The sequence below is a fragment of the Coregonus lavaretus genome (assembly GCF_964263955.1).
Source record: "Coregonus lavaretus genome assembly, chromosome: 10".
Lineage (NCBI taxonomy): Eukaryota > Metazoa > Chordata > Actinopteri > Salmoniformes > Salmonidae > Coregonus > Coregonus lavaretus.
In genome coordinates this window covers 42797081-42815665 of record NC_139997.1, presented here as the reverse complement: position 1 = coordinate 42815665, position 18585 = coordinate 42797081, and the positions used below count along the sequence as shown (strand labels likewise).

The following is an 18585-nucleotide window of genomic DNA, read 5'->3' as shown; positions in this document are numbered from 1 at the left end:
TTTCAATTTTGATGTTTTTTTTGTTGTTACATTTAATGCATTATGAAATAATTACATTAAAATGATGAGCTTTTCAATGGACATTCCAAAGCCTAAAATAGTGAACATTCAATTGCCAAAAAATTGAAAGTATGCCATTGTCTTTGTCATGTCCACATAGAAAAATAGGACATTACTATGAAATAAAATATTTGTTTTACTTAACTACTTTATAATTTTTCATTCCTTAAACTCATCATCGATGCACACTGCCTGGTCTCAGACTAGACATAACATAGTAAATGTAAATTCATCAAACTCAAATTAGTATGATATGTTACATTTGGTATGGTTACATAAGACAGAAGGTTACTTAAGGCAAAAACTAAAGGAGGGTGGTTGGTCGGGGTGGGTGTAGTCTCCCAAGTGGCGCAGTGGTCTAAGGCACTTACCTAGCTAACAGTAGGACTGCGCCTTATTATTGCTAGCTAGAAACTAGCTTGCTAACTTAATTATCTCGGCGCACAATTGGTAAGGGAGGGAATGGCCGGCAGGGATGTAGCTCAGTTGGTAGAGCATGGCGTTTGCAACGCCAGGGTTGTGGGTTCGTTTCCCACGGGGGGCCAGTATGAAAAATAACTGTAAGTCGCTCTGGATAAAAGTGTCTGCTAAATGACTAATATGTATAAAGTGAACGTCTAGCAACCCAAAGGTTGCGTGTTCAAATCTCATCATTACCATTTTAGCTACTTTTTTACTACTTAGCATGTTAGTTAACCCTAACCCTTCCCCTAACCTAACTCCTAACCTTAACCCCTAGCCTAGCTAACGTTAGTTACAACAAATTGGATTAGTAACTGTCAAATTGCGTCAATTCAAATCTGGTATAGGAACAAAAAGAGGTCAATACACGTCTTCTAAGATAGACTAGTATTTTAATTAATGCAAACACTTGAATGGTAAAGCTGATGTTCGTATATACGGGCCCACTGAAACACCACGCAGGGCAGTCAGAGAACTAACTTTTTCAACCCAAGATTCTTCTTTAATACTCTGACAGTGATAGTTCCTGCTCCAGGCTGGGCCTGTCAGAGTAGAGGCTGGGTGTGGTTTTAAACTAAACGCTCAGGCTGGTCCCAGCCCCTTGGCGCATCCCTGTTGCCGGGCATTAGTTGTTTCTGCAACTTGTCTAGAAAGTCAGCACTTCTTCATTGTAGCAGTATACATGTCCTTGAGCAGTTTAACAAAGAGGCAGTGTGTGTGTGTCACAAGTCTATCTCAGCCTACCCCCTAACGGTTCCTCACATTAATCACAGCTTGTTATGTTAAACAATCTATATCAGTACAGCACAAACCTATTATGTTTAATCATTAATGTATTCTTTCTAAGCTAGACATCACATCTAGTTGTAAGAGAATAGATCCCCACATAACATATCATACATTTAGAAAATTCCTAAAATATTGTACATTTTGCTAATTCGTAACATCGTACGAATTGCAATTGGTACATATGATACGAATTGGATGATGGATATCCACAAATTAATACATACAATACGAAACGTAACATATCATACTAAATGCAGTATTTCGTATTTAGGGACAGAATAATACCAAATGCTCTGAGACCAGGTTGCTGCTCAGGCAGTAGTAGCCAGACAGACAACCATCTAACTTTACCTCTGTTCTCCCCATACTGTACTGTCTTTAGTCATCCTATTTAGGTAGGCTAGCCTACCGTCTGCAGAGCTGTCCGACAATCATTTTACTCGTTTTTCAAAGTAGATAAGGCATACTTTCACGAACTGTCTCTATCCCCCTCTCTCCTCGTTGTATTGTGTACATTCCCCATGCATGCTGCGGTGTATGCGTTCTGTGTCTATCTAACCAACGTACCAAGCGTATAAGCACAGAGTTCCTAATCATACTGTTTGGTCATTGGTAAAAGTGTATCCATCTATCTATCCGTCGCAGAAAACAGGCACAATGGATCATGGTCATTGTAGTTAATTACCATGTTTCTGCACTGAACTAGGCCGAATATTTGCTTAATTTAAAACTACAACTCCCTTCAGCCCAGCGTCCCATATGGTTATTGACTTCATTTCTCACGTGATTTATTTATCTCTAGAGAAACGGCGCGTAAAAAAAAAACACCGAAATGGAATTTAATTAATTGAACCGATGTCTGTCAATCAGTTGTTTAATCAACGAAATGTCGTTTAAGTCGCTCAGCAATATTACGTCTTTAATTTATAGACATGTCAATATTCATATTTACCGTGCTTTGAAGAGAACCATATTTCCAATGTTAACAAATGTACAAAAACATGGTAGCTACAGTGTTGACATGAAACAAAAGTCGATTCTTGAAAGTCCTCTCATTTCATATTTTTTTGTGCAATTTCATTTAAAGACCCAATCCCATTAAACTATGATAATGCATGCATGAAATATCGCCAATCTAGTTCTGCAAACGCTGCCAGATACTTCTCTCAGGGTCATAACTAAACTCAAAATGTGTCTGCACTTGTAACCTTGAGGCACAGTACTTATACTCCCCTTAACACATGTAGGAACACAGAGCAAGATAAAATGATTCCAGGAGTTGGCCAAATGATGTTAATAATCAAGACCTTAAAATGTGATTTCAAGAACATAGTTAACTGTGGATGAAATACAGGGTCGTTTCTGATGCAAACCTTTTTTTAAATGAAGTTTAGCCATCTCGTCATGATCTTAATCAAAACTTTAGTCCAAGAGTGGCCTTAATGTAGGTCTATGAAACTTGCCCATATTTATACTTGTAGAATTAGACAACCTACAGTTGAAGTCGGAAGTTTATATACACTTAGGTTGGAGTCATTAAAACTCGTTTTTCAACCACTCCACAAATTTCTTGTTAACAAACTATAGTTTTGGCAAGTCGGTTAGGACATATACTTTGTGCATGACACAAGTAATTTTTCCAACAATTGTTTACAGACAGATTATTTCACTTATAATTCACTGTATCACAATTCCAGTGGGTCAGACGTTTACATACAGTAAGTTGACTGTGCCTTTAAACAGCTTGGAAAATTCCAGAAAATGATGTCATGGCTTTAGAAGCTTCTGTTAGGCTAATTGACATCATTTGAGTCAATTGGAGGTGTATCTGTGAATGTATTTCAAGGCCTACCTTCAAACTCTGTGCCTCTTTGCTTGACATCATGGGAAAATCTAAATAAATCAGCCAAGAAATCAAAAAATTGTAGACCGCAACAAGTCTGGTTCATCCTTGGGAGCAATTTCCAAACGCCTGAAGGTACCACGTTCATCTGTACAAACAATAGTACGCAAGTATAAACACCATGGGACCATGCAGCCGTCATATCGCTCAGGAAGGAGACGCGTTCTGTCTCCTGGAGATTAACGTACTTTGGTGCAAAAAGTGCAAATCAATCCCAGAACAACAGCAAAGGACCTTGTGAAGATGCTGGAGAAAACAGGTACAAAAGTATCTATATCCACAGTAAAACGAGTCCTATATCAACGAGTCCACTGCTCCAAAACCGCCATAAAAAAGCCAGACTATGGTTTGCAACTGCACATGGGGACACAGATCGTACTTTTTGGAGAAATGTCCTCTGGTCTGATGAAACAAAAATAGAAGTATTTGGCCATAATGACCATCGTTATGTTTGGAGGAAAAAGGGGGAAACTTGTAAGCCGAAGAACACCATCCCAACCATGAAGCACGGGTGTGGCAGCATCATGCTGTAGGGGTGCTTTGCTGCAGGAGGGACTGGTGCACATCACAAAATAGATGGCATCATGAGGAAGGAAAATTATCAAACTTCTGACCCACTGGGAATTTGATGAAAGAAATAAAAGCTGAAATAATTCATTCTCTCCACTATTATTCTGACATTTCACATTCTTAAAATATAGTGGTGATCCTAACTGACCTAAAACAGGGAATTTTTACTAGGATTAAATGTCAGGAATTGTGAAAAACTGAGTTTAAATGTATTTGGCTAAGGTGTATGTAAACTTCTGACTTCAACTGTATATACAGGGGAGTTTCAGAGTGAGTAATGGTTAAAATGATGTTAGTGTGGAAATTAATGTGCTGTACAAAAGTGCCTTCAATGCATGTGAGAATATAGTAATGTATTAAAAACAAAATAAAAACGCTACATGGGCTGTATTTGCTCCAGTTCCAGTGGAAAACTTGTCTTGAAGAGAAACTCAGTTGTTTCACCTATAACAAACCAAGATGAAACTCCTGATTTAAGAGCTGTCTGGTTCCAGAGACACCTTCAATGAATCTAATAGCAGTCTTGCTGACATTGACAGATAAAGGACAGGGTGTGTGCAGCAATCACAAATTCCATTACAGTTTCTAAGGAGACCTTACAGTAACATTCACCAGAAACAATTAGAGCCTTGTAAACAGAACTAGGGACATACAGACAACCATATAGCAGTCAGGGGTGACCACAACCTCTGCTTACAAGGTAGATCACCTCTTTCAACATCTAATTTCCTAAATCAACACTTTCTATTGTCAGATGTACACAGGCAAAGCACTTGGGTGTAAACCGGTAAAAAATTGAGATAACAACGATGTCTATTCGTTTCACTTGTTCAGATTATGACTATGTAGCTGCTCTGTCGGTCCCTTGTTCTGCCTTCGCTGTCACCTTCTGTTTCTAAGCCGTAATTCAGTGTTAATCTCTGTAACTCGGTTCATCCTAATGCATCGCCCATGGTTAAATACTTTTCATACCAAATCTGTTGAGGAAAGCTGGCTGACAAATGGTGCTGGGGGTCTTCACTCAGAAAGATTGGTTGTCCTTGATATGACTAAAATGTAAATGTAAATGTAGATACTGTGTATATACAGTAACAGTCAAAAGTTTGGACACACCTACTCATTCCAGGGTTTTTCTATATTTTTACTATTTTCTACATTGTATAATAATTGTGAAGATATCAAAACTATTAAGTAACACATATGGAATCATGTAGTAACCAAAAAAAAGTGTTAAACAAATCAAAATATATTTTATATTTGAGATTCTTCAAATAGCCACACTTTGCCTTGATGACAGCTTCGCACACTCTTGGCATTCTCTCAACCAGCTTCACCCGGAATGCTTTTCCAACAGTCTTGAAGGAGTTCCCACATATGCTGAGCACTTGTTGGCGTCTTTTCCTTCACTCTGCGGTCTGACTCATCCAAAACCATCTCAATTGGTTTGAGGTCGGGGATTGTGGAGGCCAGGTCATCTGATGCAGCACTCCATCACTCTCCTTCTTGGTAAAATAGCCCTTACACAGCCTGAGGTGTGTTGGGTCATTTTCCTGTTGAGAAACAAATGATAGTTCCACTAAGCCCTAACCAGATGGGATGGCGTATCGCTGCAGAATGCTGTGGTAGCCATGCTGGTTAAGTGTGCCTTGAATTCTAAATAAATCACAGACAGCGTCACCAGCAAAGCACCCCCACACCATAACACCTCCTCCTCCATGCTTTACGGTGGGAAATACACATGCGGAGATCATCAGTTCACCCACACCGCGTCTCACAAAGACACAGCGGTTGGAACCAAAAATCGCCAGTTTGGACTCCAGACCAAAGGACAAATGCCACCGGTCTAATGCTCGTGTTTCTTGGCCCAAGCAGGTCTCTTCTTCTTATTGGTGTCCTTTAGTAGTGGTTTCTTTGCAGCAATTCGACCATGAAGGCCTGATTCACACAGTCCCCTCTGAACAGTTGATGTTGAGATGTGTCGGTCTTGAACTCTGTGAAGCATTTATTTGGGCTGCAATTTCTGAGGCTGGTAACTCTAATGAACGTATCCTCTGCAGCAGAGGTAACTCTGGGACTTCCATTGCTGTGGTGGTACTCATGAGAGCCAGTTTCATCATAGCGCTTGATGGTTTTTGCGACTGCACTTGAAGAAACTTTCAAAGTTCTTGAAATGTTCCGTATTAATTGACCTTCAACTGATTGGCTGAAACGCATTAAGAAGGAAATTAATTAATTAACCTCCATCAAACTTTAAGTTGGCATTATGCATTCAGGAAGGTTGTGTTCTCTTGCCATCCCCCAAACCCAGATTCGTCCGTCGGACTGCGATGGTGAAGCGTGAGTCATCACTCCAGAGAACGCGTTTCCACTGCTCCAGAGTCCAATAGCGGCAAGCTTTACACCACTCCAGCCGACGTTTGGCATTGCGCATGGTGATCTTAGGCTTGTGCGCGGCTGCTCGGCCATGGAAACCCATTTAATGAAGCTCCCGACGAACAGTTATTGTGCTGACGTTGCTTCCAGAGGCAATTTGGAACTTGGTAGTGAGTGTTGCAACCGATGACAGACGATTTGTACATGCTACGCGCTTCAGCACTCGGTGGTCCTGTTCTGTGAGCTTGGGTGGCCTACCACTTCGCGGCTGAGCCGTTATTGCTCCTAGACGTTTCCACTTCACAATAACATCACTTACAGAGGACCGGGGCAGCTCTAGCAGGGCAGAAATTTGACGAACTGCCTTGTTGGAAAGGTGGCATCCTATGACGGTGCCAAGTTGAAAGTCACTGAGCTCTTCAGTAAGGCCATTCTACTGCCAATGTTTGTCTATGGAGATTGCATGGCTGTGTGCTCGATTCTATACACCTGTCAGTAATGGGTTTGGCTGAAATAGCAGAATCCACCAATTTGAAGGGGTGTCCACATACTTTTGTATATATAGTGTATGTCAAACATATGACCTTCCTGTCTCTCTCCAGTGTGGGGATTTGGAAAGCAAGCATGCTAAGAACCAGAACAAAAGCACCTTGGGCTGATCGTCCTTTAAGGCAAGGCTTGGACTTCAGTTTGAAACATAACAGCACATGTAACATTACAGACATGCATTTGTTCAAAAGCAAGGCAATAATTTCCATTACCCTACTCCATACACAATGGGGTACTTACTACTTTACTTTGAAATAGGTAATCCTTCACTAAACAAATGGTTTCTAAAATGAAAACACAAGGCCTATTCTATTGTTAATGGTGTGTTTGAGGACCTCTAATCTCATTCCCAGACACCTCCGCCCAAATGCCTGAAGAGTCTGGTAGTCCAACGGGTCAAACTTGGCCTTTGTTAGCCAGTACAGAATGCCTGGGAGAAACTCCCATACACATAGGCTTAATCTACCAACCAATCATCTCCCACAACACCTTCCCCCTAACCCTCCCCCGTACGCTAGCATACCACAAGCACAGATCCATGCCTCGCAGTCATGTGATTCGCTCAAATTAAATGACGCCAAATACTTTACTCAGTATGGTCACTCCCACTAAGGCCAACTTTGAATCGTTGATGTACCAGGCTTATATGCACTGTGCTCATTAGCCTGGGGACGAGGTTAGAGGACCTCCTTCTGGGCGTTTGCACTGGAACACCAGGAGGGAGTGATCTGAATAGCAGGTTTAAGCTCACTTGTTTTTGGTTTAGCTCTATGAAATTCCTTATAAATACTTGGCATTTTAATTCCTCAAAAAGGTACTGACATACACTTTCAAATATACTACACGTCAGTGCTCCAACAACAAATCTATTGAGCACAATTGTGGTAAAATGTAATACACATGCTGGTGCATTTCAAATTCTTCAAATCACTGACAACCTTTAAGCACAAGCATACAGACTGCACCAACGTCTTTAGATTGAGACAGAAACAGGTGTTACAAAAAGAAAGAACTGAAGATTTGGTCCATGGATGAAAGCTCTTTTGTAAACTCCCTCATGACATTAGAACAATAAAATAAGGATTCCACCCAGAAAAAGTAACTGTCTCTTTTAAAATTGACCAAAGCAAAAAGCCAAGAGGTGCTCAATCCATGCTTGTAGGGGTCATCCCAATGGTCAATAAAAGGGCAAGCTCTGACCAAAAATGAAGCCAAAAACAAACCAATTTCTATTCTATAGCTAGAACACACTATGATGTCTGTTTTATTTCCCCCCTTCTCTCAATTCCTCTTACAGAAGACTGAAGGTGATGAAAGCGGTGTTAGGTGATGCAAAGTGGATGGCAAGAGGTTCCTTCCATCAAATGTTCAATACCGGGTTGGTCACAGGAGAATGCCCACTGTTGGGCGCGAAAGTGAGGACAAAAAGGCTAGATTATAGTGCATTTTCCCATAGCCAGGTGTCCCATTGCAAGGCCAACCATGTAGCTTGATGTGGAGAGAGGGTGTGTTCAACACATTTAAGTGAGCAGTGAACACCTTTAGCATTTCTATGTGTGTGGGCATGTGTGTGTCTGTGTGGTGAGCCTAAGCAGGTGGGCCGGCCCCATTGTTCTGTGACCGTAGGAAGGACTGCACCACCTCCCCGGTGGCCTGGGGGCTGGTATTGACGTCCTCCAAGGCATCAGCCACAGCAAACTGCCGGTCCCTCAGCCGGTTCCAATTGGATAAAATATTGTGGTACTCAAAGACTTTCTCATAGTTCCCCACAGAGTTGTAAAGTTTAATTAGGCCCCTGTAGTCATATTCCAGTCCACTGTAGCCCTCGCCAAACAGCTTCTTACCTGCAGGGAGGAAACACACACACACACACTGGTAAGAATGTGGAATGGGAGAATGAGGAAGAATAGATCACAAAAGAGTACACAAGGGTAGAATAGACTCCAATCTAGCCTGAAGACTGACCGATAGCAATGGAGCGCAGGTAGAGCCTCTCTGCATCTTCATACTGATTCATGTCATAGTTGTAGAGAGAGGCCAGGTGGCCCACAGACAGAGCCACCTCATAGTCCTCCTGACCCAGAAGCTGCTCCTTGATCTGGATGGCCTTGATGTGCATCTCCTCTGCCTCCTGAAACAAACAGGCTAAGTGAGACCTCACAGTCATCCACAGCCTTGTGGTCTGCATAAGGCTTTTCAACTACCATAAAACCCCAGAGACCCTGTAACATTTAAGCCTCCTTAGAAAGAGGATTCACTTCAAATCAAATTGTATTGGTCACATACACATTTAGCAGATGTTATTGCGGGTGTAGCGAAATGCTTGTGTTTCTAGCTCCAACAGTGCAGTAATACTTCCTGTTCCCAAAGTGAAATCACAGGGTTGCTAAACACTGTGGAGAACATTTGGATGGAAGTTTACCAGATGGAGCATAAGATGACAGTGTGTCAGAGGTCACCCTCTACATGTTTTCTACAGACAGTTGTTGCAGGGGTTGAAAGGGAGGGAAAATCTGACCTTGAACTTCCTCATGGACTGGTAGAGGCGGCCCAGGTTGCCATAGTGCTTCGCTGTCTGAACATTGAACTCCCCAAAGGCTTTCTTGGCCAGCTGGAGGGAGGAGAGGTGGAGGTCATGGGCATCCTGGAGCAGCCTCTCCTCTGTCTCCTTGTTGTGGCAGTCAATAGCAATCTCCTCCAGGATCAGCGCTGAGGGAACAGCACAGCCAGAAACAGAGTCATAGATGATCATCTGAACATCAAGTTAGTTAGGAAATGAAAGATATCTACTGATCCAATCTATTTATTCTCCAAATTACAAAGACCTCTCCTCACCTCCATGATAAAACAACTCCTCTACAGTAATTTACTCTACCGCAGTGGAACGTGTTTGATATCTTTGAGATTCACAGACATCCTTGAGCCCATCACGGAGACTGGGGGACAGGAGTACACAGATAGTTGTGAAAGCCGTTTGTACCTTTGACTCTTTTGGAGGAGGCCAGCAGCAGATGATCCTCAGGGAGAATGTGAGTGATGATGTCTATGGCCCGCTCTGCATGGAATCTGTACACAACATACCCAGAGGGCACAGCAGGGGAACAAATTGAACTAATTGACACAGTTACATCAGTAGCTAAAAGCACAAACATGGCCTGCATGAACTTCAGAGGTCAAAATACAAGTAAGAGTACATAACATGAATGGAATCCAAGTACCTTGGTGTATATTTTTAAGGTCATAAGAGATGGTGACATAGGGCTGGGCGATATGGCCAAAATATCATATTACAATACTTTTCAATTTCTTTAATGGTTTGAGTTTTTTTTTAATAATAAAAGTTCTAAATCTGCTTTATGAGTAGTGTATGACTCTAGGGTGGCAACACATACATTTGATGTGTTTTCAAAAATGTTCTGATTGTTTTATACTGTTCAATGAAACTTTAACCAAAAGTTGGAATATAGAGGCTGTTTGCAAACAGTAAGATACAAACTAATAGCGTTATTATAGAAAGCTTGTGGATTTATATAAAGAAGCAAAGTGGAAAGCAGCATTGACCATGCAGACTGTCACTGTGAGTGGTTGTTGTGACTCGTGGTAGCGCAAAAAGTGCTTTCCTTGAGTGACAGGAGGTGGGGCTTGGTGTGTGTGGAAGGAGGGAGAGAGACGACTCAAGAAGCAAATGGAGTAAACTATAAAAACGGACATTACACATTTAACAAACCAAACATTCAAATACCGTTATACAAGGTAAAGTAAAAACCCAAACCGGTCTGTGTATCAATACCGGTATTTAGTAAAATATTGTATACTGCCGAGCCCTATGGTGACAAAAGGATTACTCACAGTGCGTTGTCAAATTTGCCAGAGCTGTACAGATGCACATAGGAGGAGTATGCCAGGTCCTCGTGTGCTGTGGCCACATGGATATTCTTTCCCCCGAAAACCGACTGCCGGATATCTAGAGCCGTCTGGAATATTAACACAGTTTCAATATCACACATCTGATACACTTCCCCTCTCTGCTGTCCATCTACATCTCAGACTAACTCTCACCTGGTATATTGCAACTGATTGGCAGATGTTATCCACATTCAGCAAATAAAACCCATAATCAAGGAGAGTGTCTGAATATTTGGGATGCTTGTGTCCAAAATGCTCACTGCAAAACAATAAGGAAACAGACATTAGTGAAGGAGACAGAAATTACTAGCCCATACATTCTACAACACACAAACAAAAAGTGTTGTGAAACTAACTTACCGTGCCAGGAAAACAGCATGTTTTATCAGCTGCTCTGCCTTCCTGAACTCCCTCTTTACCACACAGGCCTGTAGGTCCAAACACATGAAGGCATGAAACCACATTAAGTGCCAACTACAGTCTGAAGCAGCATCTAGTGGGGGAAAAAAGTATTTAGTCAGCCACCAATTGTGCAAGTTCTCCCACTTAAAAAGATGAGAGAGGCCTGTAATTTTCATCATAGGTACACGTCAACTATGACAGACAAAATGAGGAAAGAAAATCCAGAAAATCACATTGTAGGATTTGTAATTAATTTATTTGCAAATTATGGTGGAAAATAAGTATTTGGTCAATAACAAAAGTTTCTCAATACTTTGTTATATACCCTTTGTTGGCAATGACACAGGTCAAACATTTTCTGTAAGTCTTCACAAGGTTTTTACACACTGTTGCTGGTATTTTGGCCCATTCCTCCATGCAGATCTCCTCTAGAGCAGTGATGTTTTGGGGCTGTCGCTGGGCAACACGGACTTTCAACTCCCTCCAAAGATTTTCTATGGGGTTGAGATCTGGAGACTGGCTAGGCCACTCCAGGACCTTGAAATGCTTCTTACAAAGCCACTCCTTCGTTGCCCGGGCGGTGTGTTTGGGATCATTGTCATGCTGAAAGACCCAGCCACGTTTCATCTTCAATGCCCTTGCTGATGGAAGGAGGTTTTCACTCAAAATCTCACGATACATGGCCCCATTCATTCTTTCCTTTACACGGTTCAGTCGTCCTGGTCCCTTTGCAGAAAAACTGCCCCAAAGCATGATGTTTCCAACCCCATGCTTCACAGTAGGTATGGTGTTCTTTGGATGCAACTCAGCATTCTTTGTCCTCCAAACACGACGAGTTGAATTTTTACCAAAAAGTTCTATTTTGGTTTCATCTGACCATATGACATTCTCCCAATCCTCTTCTGGATCATCCAAATGCACTCTAGCAAACTTCAGACGGGCCTGGACATGTACTGGCTTAAGCAGGGGGACACGTCTGGCACTGCAGGATTTGAGTCCCTGGCGGCGTAGTGTGTTACTGATGGTAGGCTTTGTTACTTTGGTCCCAGCTCTCTGCAGGTCATTCACTAGGTCCCCCCGTGTGGTTCTGGGATTTTTGCTCACCGTTCTTGTGATCATTTTGACCCCACGGGGTGAGATCTTGCGTGGAGCCCCAGATCGAGGGAGATTATCAGTGGTCTTGTATGTCTTCCATTTCATAATAATTGCTCCCACAGTTGATTTCTTCAAACCAAGCTGCTTACCTTTTGCAGATTCAGCCTTCCCAGCCTGGTGCAGGTCTACAATTTTGTTTCTGGTTCCTTTGACAGCTCTTTGGTCTTGGCCATAGTGGAGTTTGGAGTGTGACTGTTTGAGGTTGTGGACAGGCGTCTTTTATACTGATAACAAGTTCAAACAGGTGCCATTAATACAGGTAACGAGTGGAGGACAGAGGAGCCTCTTAAAGAAGAAGTTACAGGTCTGTGAGAGCCAGAAATCTTGCTTGTTTGTAGGTGACCAAATACTTATTTTCCACCATAATTTGCAAATAAATTCATTAAAAATCCTACAATGTGATTTTCTGGATTTTTTCCCCCGATTTGTCTGTCATAGTTGACGTGTACCTATGATGAAAATTACAGGCCTCTCATCTTTTTAACTGGGAGAACTTGCACAATTGGTGGCTGACTAAATACTTTTTTCCCCCACTGTATGACTAACACAGCATTACAGTGGCTCATGTGACAGTAGGGGAAGAGTATGGGGACAGCTCAAAAAGTATTTGTTTATCCATTCATAGTCTATAACACAGGAAAAAGTAACACTCATACCTTGGAGGCCTGCCTTAGGACATCTACCACGACCTTAACAGGCAAACCCACTGTGATCTCTTTCATTGCCTCTATGCACCACCTGTAGGCCTGCACAAGACATTATATAGGTGATGACATCCACATGAAAAACCAGAACACCAAAAAAAATTACATAACCCTTTGATATACAGTATCTCTACCAGGCAACATACCTCATCATAGTGGCTCTTAGCAAAGAGCAGAGCACACAGCTCTCCATAGAGTGCAGCTTTGTTGGCCTGATGACCATGTTTGGCCAGTTTGTCCATGTACAGCTGGGCCAACTTGACAGTCTCTTCACCAAGATGGTACTTGCAGTTGCCATTCCGGACATGAAGCAACCTAAGAGAAACTGGTGAGTCTGGTAAGCTTTTGTGGGCAAATACAAACTAGGAGTTACCAGCCATAGAGCTAGAATCAGAACGGAATATACAAACTCTCTGTGACCAACTGACCTGACACAGCACTCCACCGCACGGTACCAGTGCAGAACCTCATCATGCAGTGTGCACAGCTGCAGACATGACAGAAACACCTTCTCTGCATCACCATACCAGCCTGCGTCAGACAGAAAGCCACCTACAGGACAGGGTCAACATTAGTACAACCAGACACAAAAGTTGAAGAAAGGTGAGGAAAGTTGATGGGTGCAGGTGCCTACCTAAAATAAAGCCAAACTGAATGGCCTTCTCTTTCACATGGGCATCAGACTCTGCAATGTAGGAGCAGCGGCGGCTGAAGGAGTTGGCCAGGACAGAGGCGACTTTTACCCCATGATCCATCAGGGCCTGGAAGCAGTGGTGGAGGAGGTGTCTGCAGGCACACACACAAAGACAGGGCATGAAGATGTGATACAAACATACATGAGAACAGCAGCATAAAGACTTATCAGTCAAAATGTGTGACAAGGACATTCAACGTTGGTTCAAGGCTCTTGTCAGATCCCTTTTATTTCACATGATTATGGGGCCAGATTCCCATAGAGTGGTGAGGAGGAGGTCGTCTGTGGATCCTTCGTCTCCAGAAGTAATTGAGTCATTCATTGTAAGTCGCTCTGGATAAGAGCGTCTGCTAAATTATGTAAATATTATTGCGCTATGTGGAGTTGCTATTTTCTCGAGTTTTCGTGTCAATTAACTTCACATTCCTGGATTACTCATGACATCAATAAAGTACGATTTAATCAACAAATACGATAGTCAGTTTAAAAAAAGTTTAGGGTACAAGACTGTGTACATACACTACTGTTCAAAAGTTTGGGATCACTCCATGAAAACATACATGAAATGAGTTTGAATAGGAAATATAGCAAAATGCATAGGAAATGTAGTCATTGACAAGGTTAGAAATAATGATTTTTAATAGAAATAATAATTTTGTCCTTCAAACTTTGCTTTCGTCAAAGAATCCTCCATTTGCAGCAATTACAGCCTTGCAGACCTTTGGCATTCTAGTTGTCAATTTGTTGAGGTAATCTGAAGAGATGTCACCCCATGCTTCCTGAAGCACCTCCCACAAGTTGGATTGGCTTGATGGGCACTTCTTACGTACCATACGGTCAAGCTGCTCCCACAACAGCTCAATGGGGTTGAGATCCGGTGACTGTGCTGGCCACTCCATTATAGACAGAATACCAGCTGACTGCTTCTTCCCTAAATAGTTATTGCATAGTTTGGAGCTGTGCTTTGGGTCATTGTCCTGTTGTAAGAGGAAATTGGCTCCAATCAAGCGCCGTCCACAGGGTATGGCATGGCGTTGCAAAATGGAGTGATAGCCTTCCTTCTTCAAGATCCCTTTTACCCTGTACAAATCTCCCACTTTACCACCACCAAAGCAGCCCCAGACCATCACATTGCCTCCACCATGCTTGACAGATGGCATCAAGCACTCCTCCAGCATCTTTTCATTTGGTCTGCATCTCACAAATGTTCTTCTTTGTGATCCGAACACCTCAAACTTTGATTTGTCTGTCCATAACACTTTTTTCCAATCTTCCTCTGTCCAGTGTCTGTGTTATTTTGCCCATCTTAATCTTTTCTTTTTATTGGCCAGTCTGAGATATGGCTTTTTCTTTGCAACTCTGTCAACAGACGCCTCTTCACTGTTGACGTTGAGACTGGTGTTTTGCGGGTACTATTTAATGAAGCTGCCAGTTGAGGACCTGTGAGGCGTCTGTTTCTCAAACTAGACACCCTTATGTATTTGTCCTCTTGCTCAGTTGTGTACCGGGGCCTCCCACTCCTCTTTCTATTCTGGTTAAAGACAGTTTGCGCTGTTCTGTGAAGGGAGTAGTACACAGCGTTGTACGAGATCTTCAGTTTCTTGGCAATTTCTTGTATGGAATAGACTTCATTTCTCAGAACAAGAATAGACTGACGAGTTTCAGAAGAAAGTTCTTTGTTTTTGGCATTTTGAGCATGTAATCAAACCCACAATTGCTGATGCTCCAGATACTCAACTAGTCTCAAGAAGGCCAGTTTTATTTCTTCTTTAATCAGCACAACAGTTTTCAGCTGTGCTAACATAATTGCAAAAGGGTTTTCTAATGATCAATTAGCCTTTTAAAATGATAAACTTGGATTAGCAAACACAACGTGCCATTGGAACACAGGACTGATGGTTGCTGATAATGGGCCTCTGTACGCCTATGTAGATATTCCATAATAAATCTGCCGTTTCCAGCTACAATAGCCATTTACAACATTAACAATGTCTACATGGTATTTCTGATCAATTTGATGTTATTTTAATGGAATTTTTATTTATTTTTCTTTCAAAAACAAGGACATTTCTAAGTGACCCCAAACTTTTGAACGGTAGTGTATGTGGCTGTGTTGGCAAAATCACTACATATCCCATAGAGCCAAGCGGGGAGAGGATGCCCGTTGTCACAGTTCCAAGACCTGTCAGAAACATCCAGCTAACCCTACGCCAATGGATGTCAAAACTCAACTTGGATACGCGTTAAGTAGCAATGATAACCAGTCATGACCATTCAACAAAACAATAAATCATTTTCACGCTCTTTTCCAGCATATTTCTTAGTTACATGATTGTATAACTAGCAAAGGAGTTTTGAAGTTGAAGTTGCAGTAATTATGAAGTTTGGCAATGAGGACAAAAACTAATTCAGGAGACAGATTGTAGTTTTTATGCCCTGATATCAGGAGCTGGCTTGAAAAGTTAAATTAAACAATTCAGAGACTAAAAATACAATCCCGAAATCAGCTGTAACTCTCTATAGTAAAACAAGGCTTAAAACAATGATTTCCTAAGTGGTCATCAAAGGTAAAAACTATAACACAATTATTAAAATGCAAGCCAAAATTACAAACAACCAGGCGGCAGGTAGCTTAGTGGGTAAGAGCGTTGTGCCAGTAACCGAAAGGTCGCTGGTTCTAATCCCCGAGCCAACTAGGTGAAAAATCTGTCGATGTGCCCTTGAGCAAGGCACTTAACCCTAATTGCTTCTGTAAGTCGCTCTGGATAAGAGCGTCTGCTAAATGACTAAAATGTAATGTAAATGTATTTATATTGACATCCTAGAAAGCGGCACTATTCATTGCACTTTTCCCTAACCTTAAAAAACAAACATATATAATATCATTACACATTTTCTAACCTTAAAAAACAATCTTTCAAAACGCCATTTCTACTTTTCCTTTGCTTGATCTCCAAGGGGAGACAAATGTCCGTATTGAAAAACGTGCTCCTCACAGTACTGTTTACAAGACATAACACTAGCTCTGGTATTGTAACTGTGCTGGTTATAGACCATATCAATGTGTTTTTTCATATTTACATTTTAGTCATTTAGCAGACTTACAGTTAGTGAGTAAAAAAAAATCATACTGGCCCCCTGTATAGAAACCTGGGGCGCAATCATTTAAGATGTCAAACATATGATTGAGTTTAAGTTGGTCCACTCTGGACTCCAAAGGCAACAAGCAGGTCTACCTAGTGAAGTTAACTAACATTGTCCCCTTTTCAACATTGTTTTTAAGAGTGTTTAATCACGATTGCTGCTGACAGACATGACGGGCTACATTGATTGATGTCCGTTTGCAAATTGGCTAGCTAGCTAATAACAGATCAAGTCAATATGGCTAGTTAAAAAGCTAACTTTCAGGGGATAAACTTTTTGATTTGTTTGCCATCTATAGTGGTGATGACAGAAGTCCGACTGACAACTTTACCAGGACGAGGACTTGCCGATGTCAAGCTCTTTCCAAAAGCATAATCTCTGATGAAGCAAGCTAAATGATACACCTTTGCTTAGCTAGCTAGCTACACGCCAAATGGATAAGCTACCCTCACATATCTGAAATTACATGATCAATTGATGTTTACTGATCATGAAAAGCATGCAGTTACTTGCTGTATAACTCTGATGATAGAGCTAAATGTGGAATAATCTAAAATCCGTAGTTCTGACTATGCTCTTCAAGAGTTGATGATATTTAAACCAAATAGGCCTAGTTATAACATTTATTTAACAATCCCTTGAAAACAGCACGCAGTTGTCAATGGTTTTAGCAGAGACAGGGGTCTCCTTGCCCCCGAGCAGCCAAATCGAACGCTCTGCACCATTTTGTGACGTTTTATTGATAATGACCTATACAGAACCAACCAAGTACCTTTTATCAGATGCCCGTAGAACTTTGGCAAACACCTCCAGCTCACAGAACTCCCCTCCCAGCTGGCAGAGCCGACCCTGCTGGTACAGCTGGGGAAACATGAAAACATTAGGTTATGAAAGCAAAAAAGGACAGGAGTGTCATAGAGAATTATTTCCAACACACAGAATGAGTGTGCGACGTTCCACAACTCCACTAGCTACTGTCCAAAAGACAATGTTTTCACAGATCACACAAACATAGGATGGGAAGAGACACCCCAATGAAAATCATGAGCACATCTGCTATTATTTAGGACATCAACAGCAAATGTAATTTTAAGTCATGTTAACTGACTATCCAGTAACGTTAGTCTTTGGTTTATGGTTAAGCTTGCTAACTAGCAGAATAGCAAGTAAAGTTATCAGCTGCTTTGCTCTGCAAAGCGTTTGCTAGCTAACGTTAGCTAAAACGAGTCACTTCTCGCGAACATCACGTTTTATAGTTAGCAAACTAGACTATGAACATACCTTGTAATACACATCAAATTGAATATTCTCAGGGAGGGATCGAATATCCCTTCGCGATCGACTGTAATTGTCCACCACTGCTGATATAGCAGTGTTGTACAGTGTCTCTGGGATCCATTCGAGCTCCAATGCCGCCATGTTGTTTTCCTTTTCTCCAGCCAGCAACACCCCCTCTGCTCGATCGACGGTAGCTAGCTAGCTAACCACCTTGCCAAGTTTGAACTCCTTTTTCTTGTACCTTCTCATGTAGCAAAACAGTTTTAACTCATTCATCGGGTTAAGCACCAGCATTAACTAACCATCGGCCATGTTCCTAGGAAGATACGCACTGTACCAGTGCAGTCACAGACAGAACCAGATATTTTACCGGATGTATAAATGTGAAGCATCCGGTTGATATTTCCACTCACACAGCTGTGAAGCAGGCAAGAATAAATAAGTACTTCCGGGTCAAGTGTTTTTGGGCTCCTTCAGAATAAGTCCAGTTCTGTATACTTTGTAAATGAATAATTCGGGTGAAAATGATGGAAAAGTTGCACAATTATCGATATATTTTATACTAGTTATCATACAAATAATAATTTAAATATTTA

General features: G+C 41.6%; 1 protein-coding gene across 1 annotated transcript; it reads right to left on the bottom strand.

Annotated features, from left to right (window-relative positions):
* Window positions 1-6809: 6809 nt before the first annotated feature.
* LOC311135753 (amyloid protein-binding protein 2-like) lies at window positions 6810-18364 on the bottom strand. Its single transcript, XM_084169798.1, has 13 exons — window positions 17993-18364; window positions 17484-17572; window positions 13508-13659; window positions 13302-13425; window positions 13020-13188; window positions 12826-12915; window positions 10973-11040; window positions 10766-10871; window positions 10556-10680; window positions 9687-9772; window positions 9225-9415; window positions 8672-8837; window positions 6810-8550 (listed from the first exon to the last, which is right to left on the bottom strand). The coding sequence occupies exons 1-13, from the start codon at window positions 18128-18130 to the stop codon at window positions 8294-8296; spliced, it is 1761 nt and encodes a 586-aa protein (XP_084025924.1). The 5' UTR covers window positions 18131-18364; the 3' UTR covers window positions 6810-8293.
* Between the last annotated feature and the right edge of the window lie 221 nt (window positions 18365-18585).

Coding starts and splice junctions, on each gene's coding strand:
- LOC311135753 (XM_084169798.1), bottom strand. CDS start 18,130: ATGGCGGCATTGGAGCTCGAATGGATCCCAGAGACACTGTACAACACT. Junction 17,573..17,992: donor AATTTGATGTGTATTACAAG/GTATGTTCATAG, acceptor ATGTTTCCCCAG/CTGTACCAGCAGGGTCGGCT. Junction 8,838..9,224: donor AGTCCATGAGGAAGTTCAAG/GTCAGATTTTCC, acceptor TGTTTGTTTCAG/GAGGCAGAGGAGATGCACAT.